The 18502-nt window shown below is 40.9% G+C and overlaps 1 protein-coding gene across 1 annotated transcript in view; it reads right to left on the bottom strand.

Annotated features, from left to right (window-relative positions):
• Positions 1–18502, bottom strand: part of MCF2 (MCF.2 cell line derived transforming sequence) — a 66205-nt gene that overhangs the window by 37648 nt on the left and 10055 nt on the right. The window contains exons 4-8 of the mRNA XM_021684959.1: positions 5266–5385; positions 4437–4553; positions 2752–2901; positions 791–924; positions 373–487 (exon numbers count right to left, since the gene is read on the bottom strand). Coding sequence (XP_021540634.1) covers positions 373–487; positions 791–924; positions 2752–2901; positions 4437–4553; positions 5266–5385 — 636 coding nt within the window. The remainder of the gene's footprint in view (positions 1–372; positions 488–790; positions 925–2751; positions 2902–4436; positions 4554–5265; positions 5386–18502) is intronic.

Raw genomic sequence — 18502 nt, 5'->3', positions numbered from 1 at the left:
CTTATATGTTAGCACTTAAATGCTTTCTTATAGGAAATAAGCAAGAAAGACAACCTGGGGAGGCGGGTGGGGGGATGGGGTAACTGGGTGATGGGCATTAAGGAGGGCACGTGATGGAGTGAGCACTGGGTGTTATATGCAACTGATGAATCACTAAATTCTACCCTGAAACTAATAATACACTATATGTTAACTAACTAGAACTTAAATAACTTTTTTTTTTTTTTTAAAGAAAGACATCTGGGCAGGGTTCACTCACATTTGCCCCCTTTCCATCTCTCTCTGGGTATAAATGGGCATCTTGTGAGACTATATTTCTGATGATCAAGGAGTAAGAACCTCTGGCATAATGAAAAAAAAATGTTAACTGACCTCTTGAAAATCCTGCTCGAACTTCCACAGTTGCAGATACTGCTCCATTTTTAATTGGTGTTTTTCCCAAAATCCATCAAAAGCTATCTCCATATCATGTACTTGAGTCAGCAATCTTAACAAAGAAAAGTCATTAGAATTCCTTCACAACAACGATTTGTCTTGTAGGTATGTACACAAACTTGGTCTGGACATTAAGAATTACAGGCAATGTCAGACACCGTGACACGTGGTCCATGAAGAGACCATTGATGTCCACGGAACCTCTTTTACAAGCAAACTACTCTCTTCCAGGGAAGGTGTTCTCAGATTCCCAGAGGTCCAGGAATATTTTCCCACTTAAAAGATGGCAGCAAATGTATAATTCCCTTTCAAAAGTATAAAATAAGTAACTCCAAACCAAAAGGAGAGTACTCACTTGTTAACAGTCTGCCAGTCACCGTTTACGTGGTGACGGTGTTCAAGCCTTGAACCGACAGCGTCTTCAATGCCAGGCACTTCCAGACTTGTGAGGAGGATTTTTCCCTCTTTGGTTACTGCTGTAATATCATTCTGTAAAAAAGCGCGATGGGACGAATTAGCCCGCTAGTCCCCTAATCTGAATGACCTAAAGAGAAGGAAGCATACACCTACAGCACGCAGAAGAGAAAAAGCCGTTCTAGAATGGCCTTTACAGAGTATGTCAGTACCACAGAATCTAAAACCCATGAGGATCTCCAAGAAGTCTCCGCCTGCTGAGATGGATGTTGCAATCAGTATTTTTATAAGATCTTTATGGGCAGAAGTACCTGGTGCTCCATTTGTAGTCTCCTCTTACTGGTAGAAAGTTCTCATTTATTCTATTCTACTAATATTTTTAATATGCTCCAATAAAGCAGAAGTAGCATAATGAAGTCTAGCACACTAGAAAGCATACAGCTAAAATAATATTTAATGCATATTCATATAGAGTCTGATGCCTTTCCTACTAAGCCTTAATCATTACCAATTAGTGCCTGCCATACGTATGACGTTACTTCATGTTTGGATTAATTAATTCGTCATGAAGCATATGCTTCTTTCTATTCAGAAGGTCTTAACCTTGGTGGGTAGATTCTTCAGGCATCTAAGAGTGATCTATGACTTCCTTCAGGAGATCCAAGGGTCCTCTGAAATGTTAAGCAAAGAATTCGGGTGTACATGTATTTGGGAACAAGTTTCAGGACACCACCACCAATATGAATAAGAACACAGACATGAAGAGCAAGTACTTATGAAGTACCAGCTATGTGCCAAACACTGTTGTACATACATCACATACTCCATTTCATCCTCACAGCGAACCTACAAGGTATGCACGCATCATCATCATCAACCTCATTGTGCACGTAAGGTAACTCCAACTCAGAGAGAGGGTAAGCAAATTCTCCAATCACACAGCTTAGGAGGGACAGAGCTGTCTTTCCTTGAACAGTTCTACTTTTAGATTATGATTCAAAATTTCAGTTTCTCTCCTCTTCTTAATTTAAAAATGTCACCTCAAAAACATAAAAAAATAAAATAAAAATGTCACCTCTACATAGAGCTTGTACCTGTGAGTGCCCCCCAGCAAGCCTACTATCCTATGAAGGACATGAATTACTATACAGGTGCTTCTTTAGATCAATCTTTTTTTTTGTTCAGATCATTCTTAAACTTTCTGGGGAAGGTGAATCTCAAAGTACTTGGTGATTGTCTGAATGGTGACTCAGAATCCTTCACAAGCCAACACTCCAGACAACTGGGCAGGAGGGCAAAATCAACTTGCCATCTAAGGTCTATTGTACAAAACATCAAAAACTAGTACTCTGGGGGCACCTGGCTGGCTCAGTTGGCAAAGCATGCAACTCTTGGTCTCAAGGTCATCAGTTCAAGCCCCACGTTGGGTGTGGAGCCTGCTTAAACAAACAAACAAACAAACTAGTACTCTATGGAAAAGAAAGCTTGTAATCATGTAGCAATGTTTGCCTTGGTCACAGGCCCCCTGACTCCTCCTCAAGTTCTCCTTCTCCATTTCACGTTGCACCTGTGGTGGATATTAAACTAGAACACCTGTCTGCCTTTTGATTCTCCAGCTTTCTAAATGAGAGGGCCTTTTGATACGATAAAGAATACACAATAACAAAGATCACTATGGATTTCTACTTCCGGGGCACTTAAAAACTATTCTATCAACAAATAAAGAACTTCTCAAGAGAAGGCACCATTTGCAAAGGGGACACTTACATTCAACACATCCAGGACGTTCTCCCCTGTTGTCTCCCTATCCACCAATCAGCATGAAAAGGACATGCACTGAACACCTTTCTAGGAAAAGAAAGACCATGGATAACTTTTGTTTGTTAACTCTATCAGACATACCTTTAACATGTGATACCTTTCAGCACGAACTGCAAGAATTTCTTCTATTGAAGGAATATCATCTGGTAGTTCTGTCTCAGCCAGTTCGGTTCCAAAGGACTGTAACACCTGAGCCATTTCTTTCACTGTGAGAGCAAAATTTTCTATAGCCTGCAAAGAGCCAGTGATCCTTTTAATTCCATGGAAACTGACAGTGTATCAATACCTGGATCAGTAATTGTGTTTACTTTTATTTAGCTCTGACAACACACATATACTATGACCTCTCCTCTGCTAAGGAAAGTTGGCATTGCCCTTGGCAATCAACTCTAATTTTGCATCTAAGCCTCTACAAAACTAATGTGAGGTTAAGAGTCTTCGTGAATGTCTTTTACCCAAACATCTGTACTTATTTCTTGAACACCATTGAAAACAATTTCTTTTTTTTTTCAAGTTTCTTTTTTCTAGTAATCTCTACACCCAACATGGGGCTCAAACTCATGACCCCTGAGATCAAGAGTTGCATGCCCCTCCAACAGAGCCAGCCCGGCGGCCCTGAAAACAATTTCTTAAAGATGCCATGTACTGAGAAATTTGTTTTCAGCCTTTGTTTAGGCCTATCCTATTAAACTCTGCAAGTGTAAAATTGCTTTATACTAACTTTACTTCTGAAGAGATGAGAACATCAAAGCCACTTGACATTCCTTTATTATAACTTATGAGCAAGCATTAACATTCCAAACACAGCAAAGGACAAAGGTGATGGGGTAACAAACTGGTCACAACAATTCATTCAGGCAGAAGATTTGAAATTGTGATCCCAAAAGCTCTGTTGCCCTAAAATGTCAAGTAAGGTTGTGTTGTTGATTGTTTCCAAAATTAGTGACTCAGGAAAAAAAAGGGCAACATGTAGAGACCATATAAACCCTCTGTTTCCCATGCAGCTCAAGGTTATCTGCTCTTTTATTTACAGTTTCATAGGTAATTAAAGGCTAGACACCACTAACTTTGACAATACACTTCCATACGAGTGAACAGAACTGCTGAATGACAAATAAAGATGAGGAAAAAAGAATCCTGATTTAATTAGGTATCATTTCCTTCAGAAGCGTTCCCTAATCTCTGGGATTTGGAGTAAAGATTCTTATACTATAAACTCACACCTTGAGGCATGGGGCCCTTGCCTATTTGTAAATTTCTAGAACAGAAGGAATCTCTGCTATAAATCTGTCTCAAAAGCATCACTATAATGAGATTAATAATATTACTCGCATTTTTGAGGGCTTATCTCATTTGATCTTCCCAATATCCCTCTGAGCTAAAGTACTATTATTTCCACTTTATAATTGGGTAAACTGAGAATCAGAGAGGTTCTATAACTTGTGCCAGGTTGTATAGCTAACAACAGCAGTGCTACGATTTGAACCCAAACCCTTTGTTTCTTCAGGTTACTACATGGCCACAGGAGGGGGTGGGCAGAGCATCATCTCCTTATTCCCTAAGCCTTTCCTTCAATTGCCATCCTCAGTGACTCTTCATCATTTCTAGATTATTCCCTATGGAAGAAAATCAAGATGTTGAATTGTATGTTTTTGAAAAATAGGAGCCCCAGAAATCTGTTTTTCCCCAAGAGGAAAAAATTCTAGAACTAGATTTAAAGGTGAATATGAACTATAGGCTCTACAGTAAGGGCAAAAGCAACATACATTTCTGAAGATGATCCATTCACTGTGGCAGTACTGCAAGGTGCCGCCTAACTCAGGGGTTAACTGCTTGTCATCAATGTATGTCAGCAAATCACTAACTGAGCTCAGCATAACCACCTATATAAATAAGCAAGAAAGACACTGTTAACTGCCCTTCATTGTACAGTTGATCCACAGACGTACGCACTACTTTCTTTAAGTAATCACAGTTTTCATTTACAAAACATTTCTCTGTAAAGCAAAATTAACCTCCATAGAAACCCAAATGCCTAATTCTCCTTGATCTAAAATTTTGCACCTTCTGAAAGAATGTTACGCCTACACCAAAGTAAAAGGGCTTTAATGTGGTTAAGTTAGAACTTATGAGGAGGGACTAATCTTGGCAAAAGTATCATAATTTATGAGGACTCTATTCCTGACCCTAAAAACGTATAAAAATAGCTTTTAAAAAAAAAGATCATAGTACTATGAACTAGCTCAGGATGTAAGTTCAGGGGAGTCAAATACATAAAACACACACTCAATTTTTTTTTCTAAAAATAAAATGTCCTGATTTTATATACACACATGCACGCATATACACACACACGTAACGTATGTGACATAGATCTTTTTCAAAAGGAATTGCTTGTTACAAACTGATTAGACTATTCCTTTATTTTAACAACAGAAGCAGAAGACTTCTAGGCGTTTCAAATTTATAGTTTGGGAAGACAAATTCTATCTTTTTCTTTTAAATGCTCTGTGAGCACAGGTAAAACATCAACAGCATGGTACAAAGTCTTCATGAGAACTAAAGAAAGAAAACATTTAAATAATATACTCTTACTGGTAATTTGAGCATGAAGTCTTCCTGGCTAAATCGAAATCCAATGTCTGTGAAAGTTCGTTGAAGAAAACTGGTAGGACGCAGAACCAAAACCAAGTGCAAGTTCCCAGGAAAGGAAACCTGCAGAAAGAAGAAACACAGGAAAGAAAGAAAAAATTGTCAAAACATGCACTCAACTGAGCACGTAGCAGAAAATATGTAATTAAAGGAAATGACTTTGAAAGTAATAAAGGCCACTAAAAGGACAAAACTTTAAAAATGGATATTGATAGAATCTAAAAACACGGAAACAGAAATAAAACTAGTGTAAGGTCATCAGATCAGACCCTCGCAACGTCCACGGCATGGAATTTTCTCACACTACAGTAAATCCCAAGTTACAAAGAATTCTACTCTTGAACTTCATTTTAAAGTTAGTCATTTGCACTTGAACTGCATTTATTCCCTGGGAAACAGAATTAGGAGGCAGGCTCCTGGGATAACCCTAAAAGCCAAAGGGAGCTTCAACATTGTGTACCTGCACTAAACGATGGAAGAAACCTGTTCTGTGGAATCCTATTTTTATTTTCATCCAAGCAACATTCACTGAGTATCATCTACGTGTCCGCTCCATGTAGTTAAGTGCACGCACTGTTAGCATTCAGTGTAGTCTGAGTACATTAATAAGATGTAGTCCCTCCCCAGCTTGCAAGAAAATGACAGTCTAATAGTGTAGTCCACCAGTAACTGTTAACTCTATAACCCAAGTTGATAAGTGAAACAAAGGAATTATAGAATAATATGCAACAGGAAGTGGTAGCACAGAGCATCCTAGACCTAGAAAGGTCAAAATGGTCTCTTTGAAGCATAAAAAGGAATTAACTGGATCAGAATTTCATTCCGGAGCACCAATGTTTCCCCCAGTTTCTAGAATACTGACAGGCAGTAGGTGGTCAAGGCATAATTGCTACAAGACAAGGAAAGCACTAGGTAAAATTAGTGAGAGAGAGAATAGTGTGGCCCAATATTAATAATAAACCACCACATATCAAATGCTTACTGTGTCAAGTATTTTGCCAACATTATCATAGAGCCTCTTCATAATAATCCTGTGAAGTAGTTAGGCCATCCTGTCTTACAAATAAAGAAAGTGAGGCTCAGAGACTTTAAGTATAACTTGCCCCAGCTGGTGAGGTCTTAATCTGCACCTGAGTCTGTGCTCTTAATCACTGTGCACTGCCCCATCTCTTCAAGAGGTCCCAGTCAGGAAAGGTACAGGAAAATGATGCGGGGGAGTGTGGCAATGGGAGGTGGTATTAGAAAGATGGGCAGGAGCCAGATCAGGAAAGACCTCGGATTTTTCCCTGGGGGAAAGGGGAAACTCTAAGAGGTTTTAGGCAGCAGAGCAAGAGAATCAGATCTGCATTTTAGAAGGATCACTTTGGCTTTAGGAAAGGACTGGATTTGGACAAGAGTGGAAACAGCCAGATGAGCTAGGAGGCCGGTCCAGTAATCCAGACCAGGGTGGATGAGTTTAGGAGGTGCAATCTGCAAGATATGATGACAGAATGTGTCTGATAAGAAAGGAGAGACTGGGCCAGTCAATAACCAATCGCTCAAGTAATGGGGTGCATGGCATGACCCTTGCTGACATGGGGGAATGCAGGAGAAGCAGGTTTTTTAAGTTTATTAATTTTTTTTTTTTTTTAGTAATCTCTGCACCCAACATGGGGCTCAAACTCATGACCTTGAGATCAAGAGTCGCATGCTCTTCCAACTGAGCCAGCCCGGCGCGCCAGGAGAAGCAGGTTATAAGGAGGGGGACAAGATACTGATTCCCCATTCCTGGACACATGGGACTGGAAGGGTCAGCAGGACATCCAGATGATGTCCATCAGACAGACGTGTGGACAAGTCCAGAGGGAAAGAAGTCTGGCCTGGGAATGTTGAGCTGGAAGTCATCAGCCCCCAGACAGCGTATTAAAGCAGAACAAAGACAAACATGACAAAAATGCTTAAAATAGACCATCTTTCAGGCATGCTGCAATATTAATAATGGAACAAAACTATAAAACAAAAATTAATAAGATACGGTGGAGACAGGGTTATATGGGAACTCTGCACTTTCTGTGCTCGATTTGCTGTGACCCTAAACCTGCTCTAAAAAATAAAATCTCATAACAAAAAGAGTAACTTTCACTCAGGTATAAGACCTAGACTCTCGGGTAAAATACATTTAAAACTGGGGATTTGGGGAGGGGTGCCTGGGTGGCTCAGTCGGTTAAGCCTCTGACTCTTGATTTCAGCTCAGGTCTTGGGACTGCGCTCCGTGTCGGGCTCCGCACTCAGCACAGAGTCTGCTTCTCTCCTTCTCCCTCTCCCTCTGCCCCTCCTCCTGCTCTCTCTAAAATAAATAAATAAATCTTTAAAAAAAAAAAAAAGGGGGGCTGGGTGACTCCATCAGATAAGTATCTGACTCTTGATTTCTGCTCAGGTCATGATCTCAGGGTCCTGGGGTCAAGCCATGTGTTGGGCTGTGCACAGAGTCTGCTTGGGATTCTCCCTCCTCCCTCTGCCCCTCCCGCTTGTGCACTCTCTCTCTCTCATTCTCTCTCTCAAATAGATAAAATCTTCTTTAAAAATTTTAAAAATTAAAAAAAATTCAATTTGAGGGTGCCTGGCTGGCTCAGTCGGTGGAGCATGGGACTCTTGATCTCAGGGCTGTGAGTTCAAGCCCCACGTTGGATGTAGAGATTACTTAAAAAATCTTTAGGGGCGCCTTGGGAGGCTCAGCTGTTTAAGTGTCTGCCTTTGGCTTGGGTCATGATCCTGAAGTCCTAGGATCAAGCCCTGCATCAGGCTCCCTGCTCAGCAGGGAGTTTGCTTCTCCCTCTGCCCCTCACCCCACTCGTGTTCTCTCTCTCTCTCTCTCTCTCAAATAAATAAAATCTTTAAAACATAAAATCTTTAAATTCAATTTGAGACGGTAATAAAACATCAACAGTTAAGTGGCAATGAGAACCACAGCAGGCAAGAGGACTGTGAGACTCACAAATAGGTGAAAGAGGTTAAAATCAAATCAAATTAATCAGTGATTCTAAATAGACACAAATGGTACAACTCATTACTCCCCCAGATGGCCATGTGTGTGCTACCCTCTCCCTTCATGAGAAACCTTTTCCCCTCTGCTGTATACTAAATGGTTATGTCCCTCAAAATTCATGTTGAAACCTAGCCCTCAGTGTGAGGGTGTTAGGAGGTGAGGCATTTGGGAGGTGATTAGGTCATGAGGGCGGAGCGAGCATAAGGGCGTAAGTGTCATAAAAGAGACCCCAAGGGCACCTGGGTGGCTCAGCCATTAAGCGTCTGCCTTTGGTTCAGGTCGTTGATCCCAGGGTCCTGGGATCAAGCCCCGTGTTGGGCTCCCTGCTCCACGGGAAGCCTGCTCCTCCCTCTCCTACTCCCCCTGCTTGTGTTCCCTCTCTCGCTGGGTCTCTCTCTGTCAAATAAATAAATAAAATCTTAAAAAAAAAGAGAGAGACCCCAGAGAGACCCCTTACCCCTTCTGCCACGTGAAGACGCAGAGAAAAGACAGCCGTATCTGAACCAGAAAGCAGGCTCTCACCAGACACCGAATCTGCCAGCACCCTGATCTTGGACTTCCAGCCTCCACAGCTGTGAGAAATAAATACCTGTTGTTTATAAGCCAGGCTATGCTATTCTGTTACTGCAGCCCAAACGGACTGAAATAGCCTCTTATTAGTGTTAATATGGGTTCCAAATGAGAACTGCCATCTTTCTACCTGACCTTGCCCTCCCAACGCACCTCACCGTGATTAGCAGTGGGATGAAAAGCTGATGTAAAGAGGACCCAAGTCCCAGGACCCTGGGATCATGACCTGAGCCGAAGGCAGACGCTTAACAACTGAGCCACCCAGGCGCCCCAATAAATATTTTTTTAAAGAGTTGTTTCTTTAAGATTTTATTTTTAAGTAATCTCTACATCCACCATGAGGCCCAAACTCACAACCCTGAGATCAAGAGTCACATGCTCTCCCAACTGAGCCAGCCAGGCTAGGTGGCCATGGGTGCTCAGCAGGAAGCCTGCTTCTCCCTCTCCCTCTCCCCCTGCTTGTGTTCCCTCTCTCGCAGTTCTAGAACTGCTGGCGGCCACAAGCCCTGCGGCAAGAGGAAGCTTATCTCAAAGAACACAGCTAACATGGAAAGAGAACCAGAAGTAGAGACAGAGAGCCCCAACGGGATATATATCCTACCCTATATTATGTACATAATGTGTATTTTATTTTATGCTAAACAGGGTACATACTTCCTATAGTTATTGTAGGGCTTAAAATAAACAATGAATATAAAGGCATCTGTAAACCCTAAAAAAATAAGAGCATTTTTAAATTTTACCTTGGATTCTTGGATCTAAAAGCAAGTGGGTTTAGGTAGAAAACTTGCGGGATATCGATAAAGGCTTGCTGATGGGGAGACTCTGACAGACTTGTAAGAACTCTGGACCTATTTTTAGATTGAGAGCATAGATTCTACTTCTATCCCATTCACTTTAGGAGTGAAGCCTTTCCTTCTTCTTCAAACAGGTAGATTCCCAGAATCATTATGATACTTACCTGTCTTGACCCAGCTTGCCTTTTCACTTTTTTTTCCCTCTTAAATGAAATTGAAAGCACCCTACCTTTGCCAACACTTCAAGCAAAATTTGTTTTATTCTTTCATGGACTCTAGGTTGACCTGATCTCATCATCTTTTTCTCTCTGACTTTCCTTAACATTCATATTCTCTGGTATCACATAGGAAATCTCTAGATGCAAGGCCCTAGGGCTGACCAACTTAAAGCCTGGAATACTCACCCACCTCCCAAATTGTCAGGGGGTACAGAGCAAAAAAGCAGGGTGAGGATACTATTAGAAACACAGAAGGCCATGTGGCAACTCTCTGCCCTTAGGTAAGGCCCTGGTCTCCAGCTTGCCATTCCTAGGAGAGCAACGCTGTCCCAGCAGCTAGGTCCAAGGACAACACAGGAAGGAACAAAGTTGAGAGGAGAGAAAAGCAGAAGCACTGCCCACAGAATCCATAGGAAAGCAAGTACAGACAGGGTTTGGGGGTATTCAGCTGCTTATAAGTCAGGGATTTTATGTTAGCTATTTTTTTTTAACATTTTAACCATTTTATTTTTCAAAGTTATTTATTTTTATTTTACTTACTTTTAAGTGATCTCTTACACCCAACATGGGGCTCAAACTCACGACCCTGATATCAAGAGTCACACGCTCTTCTGACTGAGCCAGTCCGGCACCCCTGTTAGTTGTTTATTAAATCAGTTATTGCTTATAGGGTGCCTGGGTGGCTCAGTCAGTTAAGCATCTGCCTTCGGCTCAGGTCAAGATCTCAGACTCCTGGGATCAAGCCCTGCGTCAGGCTCCATGCTCAGTGGGGAATCTGTTTCTCCCTCTCCCTCTTCCTCTGTGCCCTCTCTGAAATAAATAAATAAAATCTAAAAAAATCAGTTACTGCCTATATTTGATAAAGTGGTTTATCCCAAACACTGACACCTGTAAAAAAAAAAAATCCTTCTAAAGATAATTCTACATTCTAATCAGATCATTCTTAAAACTTCCTGATTATTTTATCAGACATTCTCCTTAATTCCTTCAAAATGCTTAGTGATTTGCTTGTCACAAAAAGCCCATAAAAATTAGCATTTTTAAAGAAAATGTATTTTCAAGGATGAAAACTTCAGTTATTGCCTGTATAATTACATTTACAATGTTTTTCATTATATGATAATTTTAGAATCTTTATTTTGCTACCATGCAGATCTTCCTAGAACACATGTGCTCTGTTAGACTAATAGCTACTCTCAAATTTAATAGCCATTTGGAGCAATAAATACCTTGTAGGCAATAGCTATACAACCACCAAACAGCTGGGTAGCACTCAAACAATTCCATCTGAATGGTCAGTTATGTTTTCTTAGAAAATGAAATCACAAAGTTCAGACCCTGTATATGGTTTCTATCCCTCACGCCCATCAAATCCCATGTGCAAATCAGATATACTGGATTTTTCAATCCCAGTCCCCTTTACTTATCCCAAACCTAAATAGGTGCTTGCCATATTGTGCAGTTACAGCAAATCCCCAACCTCACATGAATGACTACTTTTCATAGCTTTCCTTAGCAAAAAAAATGTATATATATGTAGCACAGGGAATATAGAAAATGAGATCGTATAGCGTTGTACAGTGACAGATGGTAGCTACACTCATCGGGAGCACAGCATAACCCAAAGAAGTGTCCAACCGCTATGCTGTACACCCGAAATTAATGTAACACTGTGTGTCAACTAGACTCAAATACAAAATTTTTTAAAGTTTTTTTTTTTTTTTTTTTTAAGGGACGCCTGGGTGGTTCAGTCAGTGAAGCAACTGCCTTCGGCTCAGGTCATGATCCCAGGGTCCTGGGATCGAGCCCCGCCTCGGGCTCCTTGCTCAGGAGGGAGCCTGCTTCTCCCTCTGCCACTCCCCCTGCTTGTGCTCTCACTCTCTCTCTCAAATAAATAAATATATTTATTTTAAAGATTTATTTATTTATTTGACAGAGAGAGACACAGCGAGAGAGGGAACACAAGCAGGGGGAGAGGGAGAGGGAGAAGCAGGCTTCCTGCTGAGCAGGGAGCCCGATGCGGGGCTCAATCCCAGGACCCTGGGATCATGACCTGAGCTGAAGGCAGACGCTTAACAACTGAGCCACCCAGGCGCCCCAATAAATATTTTTTTAAAGAGTTGTTTCTTTAAGATTTTATTTTTAAGTAATCTCTACATCCACCATGAGGCCCAAACTCACAACCCTGAGATCAAGAGTCACATGCTCTCCCAACTGAGCCAGCCAGGCGTCCCAAATACAGAATTTTTAAAATACAGACACATAGGGCGCCTGGGTGGCTCAGTTGGTTAAGCTACTGCCTTCGGCTCAGGTCATGATCCTGGAGTCCCGGGATCGAGTCCCGCATCGGGCTCCCTGCTCGGCAGGGAGTCTGCTTCTCCCTCTGACCCTCCTCCCTCTCATGCTCTCTGTCTCTCATTCTCTCTGTCTCAAATAAATAAATAAAATCTTTAAAAAAAAAAAAATAAATAAAAATAAAAAAAAATAAAATAAAATACAGACACATACACACACATTCATATATACTCAGGACCTCTCAAGGCCTTATGGTAGAGGAAAGGAGACTGGCTAGGTGGCCATGGGTGCGAGTACTGCCTTTTATTGAAAGCGCTATTATAAGAATTATGATCATCATGAGCATTATTATGACATTGTGCTAAGTACTTTACATACATTAGGTTCTATTTTAATACTCACTTCACAACTGGAGAAACTGACTGTGGTAGGCAGAATAATGATTCCCCAAAGATGTCTACATCTTAATCCCTGGAACTTATAAATATGTTACTTTATAAGGCAAAAGGGACGTTGTAAATATGATTAAGGATCTTGAGATGGGGAGATAATCCTGGATTATTGGGGTGGGAACAATGTAATCACAAGGATCCTTATTAAACAAAGAGGGAGGCAGGAGAGTCAGAGAAGATGTGACACCAGAAGCAGCGGTCAGTGATGAGGATCATGAGCCAAGGAATAGAGGCTCAGCCTCTAGAAGGTGGAAAAGTCCAGAAAATATGGATTCTCCTCTAGAGCTTCCAGAAGGAACACTGCCCTGCTAATAACACCTTTCTTTTAGCCCAGTGAGACTCATTTTGGACTTCTGATCCCAGAACTGTTAACAGAATATATCTGTGTTGCTACTTTGGAGTTAAATTGTTACAGCAGCAATACACTAGAACTTGTAGCTTGGGAGTGGCAGAATGAAGAACCCAGATTCATCTGACTGCAGAGCCAGACTCTTAAACAGGCTATGATTGAAAAATAAAAAGAAGATGAATTTTTTCATTTTAGCTTTCCTTCCTCTGGAGAAACTCCTAATGGACAGAAAAAGTAGCAACAGGAGGAATTTGGAGAAGCATAGCAAAGATGGTATAAGGATCAGGTTCAAGGTCGAGAGTCTAAACCTGAAGCCTACAGCAAAGGTGACAAACATGAATGCCTACCATGTGTTAGGGGGACCACGTAAACATGTGAAGTAGGCAGGGCTTAATCAAAAGACAGCCTGAATGAGGTAGAAAATGACAACTCACACTCTCCCTAGATGATGAGAAGTAACAGGAAATGGTGGAGATTCTGGTGAACTGAAAAGCTCTGGGGCTTAGGGGAGGGAAAGCACTCACTAGTCAGTTTCAGCTAAATGTAAGACAGAAAGTGGGCTTTGCCAAGTCATTAATTTCTCAAAAGAAGCCAGAAATCCAGATTCGCGTGAAACTTCAGGATTTTTAAAGATGGTGAACAAGTTCAACGTTTGTTAAAACAAACCCAACACATGTGCTCGCTTCGGCAGCACACGTACTAAAACAAACCAGACACATCCTTGTGTTTAGACACATTTGTCTAAACAAAATACATCTTTGGACTACCAGTTTGCAACCTCTGAACTAAAGTTTCGAGTATCTGAACATGGGCCAGTATCGATAATATGTACTCCTCTGTGATCGCTGGCTAGGAGAATCTTGAGGGGACAGAGCACTTGAGAAATTTTAACGTGAAAGGCCATAGGGATTTAAGATCGGGTTGCATGTATTCGAGTGTGAGCATACACATAGGTATAGAGTGCTTTTTTTCTATATGCAGATATTTGTCTAAAAGTTTCAAGATAATCCATTTTAAAACTAGCGTTTAAATGAACAAACAGCCTACCACCTCCCATAAGGCGTATCCAATGCACCTATCTGACAGCAAAGATCACGCAAGACCATTGAGCTTTTCCATTTCAGTTTGGGGATACTGTATTTCTAAATTCTTTGGTATGCTGCTTTAAGTATTTCTAAATTCTTTGGTATGCTGCTTTAAGAATCTCTAATCTGTATGGTTATATAAACATGAAAAAGCACAATTTCTATTTTTTCCACAAACTCTACATTTTAAAACTATAAATCGTTTTTGAGAACCTGTCAAAAAAGCAAAGGGATGTGGGCAAAGGTCAGCCTTATTTTGTTTTTATTTTCATAAAAAGAAAAAAAAAGACAGCATGAGAGAGGAAACAGCACTGCTTTTAAAAAGCTTCTTGCAGGCTTTTTTTTTTTTTTTGGAGTTTCAACATGTGACTGCTTAAAGGCACCTCAGTAAAATGAATATGCTGCCCACCTTCACAGGGCTCAGAGCCATTTCTCTAGTCACTGTGCACAGCCCCTCCCCCAGCCCTCCCCAGCCCTCCCCCAGCCCTTCCCAGCCCTCGGTAGCAGCTCTTACTGGTTCTTCAAGTTAATGGGCACAGAATTAGCTAGCTCTCACCTTTCCCACCTAGAGAAAATTTACTCCCTTCTCAAGCCTACCCTCAAATTCTCCAGTTACGTGGCCCTTACAGCGGTAAGGACACCAATAACAACAAAAGGCATAAACTTGATGCATCATTTCACTACTAAAGTCTGGAAATTAACCTCATTTAAATCCTTTGTGCGGTATCTAAGAGAGGCAGTTCATACACCCTATACACACTTGTCAGTTACTCCAGTTATTTCTTTGAAAATGTTTTATACATCATGAAAGTTTGGTTCCTTTACTATAAAACAGCTTCTGTTCCCACAGACTCTTTTTTTTGATCTTCAGGGCAAGGGAATGCAGTAATAATCAGAGGAACCCTTGATTGATAGCCTAGGACCCATGTCCCAGGCTTGGTACGTATACTATCCTATGCAGCGTTGGTAACACTGCAGTGAAGTAGGTAGTGTGGCCTTTCTACACATGAGCTAACTGAAGCACAGAGTGGGGCAGGGACACATCCAACATTGCAGCTGGTGAGCGGCGGCACTTGGGCCTTTGTGAATCCTAAGGGTAAGCTCTTTCCAAGACATGTAACATTTCCCGGGACGTGTACTTAACAACGCATAGACTGAACGCACACTCAGGCTTGCTGCCTAGCATTTAGGAACGACTTGACCTTAACATCTACGAAATGGGACAAATGTTAACAGTCACAACAAATTGTTGGACAGAGTTTAGCATCATGGAGCCCACTAAATAGAGACTATTATAATCCAATATCAAAACAGAATATAATGTTGAGGTGTGGGCATGTGATTGACCTTGATAAGGTCCAAACTATCTCTTCAGAATACCCTGGGAAAAATCTCATGACCTCAAACTATAAGAATTTCCAACGTCATGAACTACTTATACACTCTTCTCCCATACCCCACCCTTAAAGAGTACAGAAAGTATGAGTTACTCCACAGACCTCCAAACAACTTGCCATGTAACCTCAGGGGCAGAAGAGTCCTGGGCGATACTCCTTCCTTGAGGTTTGCCCTTCTTTTCTGTTCTCATCCCCTCCCTCTTGATGGCCACAGTCTTTGCAATTTCCACCGAGCAACCCGTTTAACCCCCTCTTTGGACTTTACATCCACTGTCCCATCCTTTCAGGTGCTACCTATCTCAGCCTCCAAAACTGGCCCAACTCCAGAAATCCCGCAAGGTCAAACCATTGTGTCACCAGTGAGTTTCAAATTTTTCACTCTGGTCAAGCCTACCCATGTAAACAGAACAAATGTATCTTCCACTATAGTTCTGGACTTTGAACTTACTCCAATAAATTTCAGTTCAAGACATGTATTCGTAGGGGCCACTTAAAGTAATTCATTGAAGAGAAAAATGGAGGACAGAAACAAAGAAAAGTAAGAGAAACATACGCTCTTGTTTAAGGTCCAAACAAATGTCATCTTCATGGAGCCTTCCTCAGCACCTAGAAGTTCTTTCACGATAGTTATTTATGAACGTGTCCTACCTTCTCTAACTAGACTGGAGCCCTTTCACCTCAGTAGCCTTTGTAACCTACATTGTGTGTAGCACAGTAGTAGACTAGATAGGTCTATTCAATGAGTACTCGTGTGCTGTATTTATTTGTGTGTATATTAACATATGCTCATATAGATGAATCTAGGTTTGGCACTGAGAAAACATCTATGCATATAAAGGAATTAGGAACTTTCTGAAAGTTTAAGTCAGTTTCTTTTGATAACAAAAAGTACCAATGCCAGTTGCACCCAATACTGCTAAGCACATACACAGGCATTTCCTGTGAGTTAGAAATTTTGTTAAAAGTCTGAAACTATTTATTCCCATAGTACAAAATCACGTGTAGAGCTGAAGATACAATTTCGTCAAAAGAAAAAAGATTCCGATCCTAAACTGCAATTTTTAAAATATCATTCTGTCCTAAAAGCTTTTTCAGAAAATAAATCATTCACTCACCCAATGATGTTAACACTCATCCAACACCAATAAAACTCTTACTGGTTTAGTTCCCTTATCTTACTTTTGATTCCAAATGTCATTTTTTTCCGAAGGCTGATTTTTACTTTCTTATGTTTTTGAGTGTTGTCTCGATTTTTTAAACAAGCAAGTATTATATTTTGAATCATAACATCAAAATGTTGTTTTCAAAGAAAAAGAGTGGCATTTAAAAGACGACCAGTTATTAAATTAGCAGTGTTCTTTCACATTTCCCCAAAATACATCTAAATATCACTTTAGAAACTCGCTGGGAATTTAGTATTCAAGTGAAACAATGAAGGGAAAATTTTAATTAGAAAAGTGTTTGAAACCTATCTGACAGGAGAGATTTCTAAATTCTAGTCTATAATGAAAAGCGAGTCACTTTTTTCTCTTAAAAAAAAAAGTTGTCAACAGGCTAGAATTCTGCATCTTTAAAGTTCGAATTTGGAGAACAGAGAAAATCTGAAAGATTTCAAATCATTAGACTTAAAATTTTTCACTTGAACAGTAAGTAACACCCAGGAAGGGCTGCCTTTTCAGATGCTAATGAAGTCGGCTCCAGACCTTTCCATGATATCACACTCTACTTGACCATGGTGAAAGAAAGGATGAATCCTTTTGTTAGATATTATTTTCACTAGTGATTTAAAGCTACCCTGCCCAACAATTCAAAACTGTTCATATGGTCTTAAACAAATAACATGACTAATGAGGTTTTCTCATCAACTTGATCACATTTAGATTTTGAAATCACATTCAACCTCCTGGACTCCTTTCCATTTCCCTGTCAATATCTCAGTAATCACATCAATGCAATTCATACAAATACACATCTCCATTCTCTCTATCTGTCCTTAAAAGCCCCATTCAGCATCAGTTTGTGCTCTAACACCATGCTGCAGCATCCCTGCACTTGAACTTGGGAATACAGGCTTTCCAGGACTGCAGGCAGAGCCCTTACCGCATTCCTTCTGAACCTCATCTTGCCTCTCGGGGGAGTTGCTTCTGCCATCTCGCCTATATACAAGAACACTCTTCTTTTCCAACTGTCAATGCAACATTGATGAAATATGAGCTGCTTCTGGGGTAGTATTTAAAAGCGGCAGCCAAAAATCTCTATCAAACAAAGCTACGGTAGCTGCTTCCATTACCACGGCGGCAGCACTGCAAAAACCCCACTATCCCTGATTAGTCAGCTGACAGAGCCTTCCCGGCTGCTCATTGTAATTCAGAGTTGACACATTCCCCCAATTACTTAGCCAGATTGAGCCACATGGATTAGCTGGTGCCGGACTGCTCTAGAAGATCAGGCATGTCCTAAGAGTGGAGGAAGGAAGGGAAAAAAAAAAAAAAACACGACTCTCCTCCTAGGGGCTTGCTGGGACTGGCTTTCTCCTCTGCGCAGTTTGATTTTTAAGGTGGAATGCTAAGAATCTTTGTGAAGGTAGTATTAACTGATACCTTTATTCTTGTCCTACCCGGATCAGTAACTTAAAATTCACTTCAGGATTTGGTGTTGTTTTTTTTTTTAATTATTAAATTCTATTCAGAGTTTAAGCCTTGTGAAAGGTCAACGGTTTGTGAAATTTTGATAATAATCCAGGAAGAACACACAAACTTTCTAATATGGCTAGGATTCTCTCCCAAACTGACATTTCCCCACACTGTAGAACTAAAAAAAAAAAAAAACTTGTTTCCCAGGGCACCTGGATGGCTCAGTCTGTTGAGCAACAGTCTCTTGGTTTCAGCTCAGGTCATGTTCTCAGGGTCCTGGGACTGAGCCCCATCTGGGCTCAGGCTCAGTGTGGAGTCGGCTTGGGATGCTTTTGCTCTTCCTCTCCCTCCTCCTCAGC

The sequence above is a fragment of the Neomonachus schauinslandi genome, chromosome X (assembly GCF_002201575.2).
Source record: "Neomonachus schauinslandi chromosome X, ASM220157v2, whole genome shotgun sequence".
Taxonomy (NCBI): domain Eukaryota; kingdom Metazoa; phylum Chordata; class Mammalia; order Carnivora; family Phocidae; genus Neomonachus; species Neomonachus schauinslandi.
The sequence above is the reverse complement of the archived record's forward strand: the minus strand, read 5'-3'. Positions and strand labels throughout refer to the sequence as shown.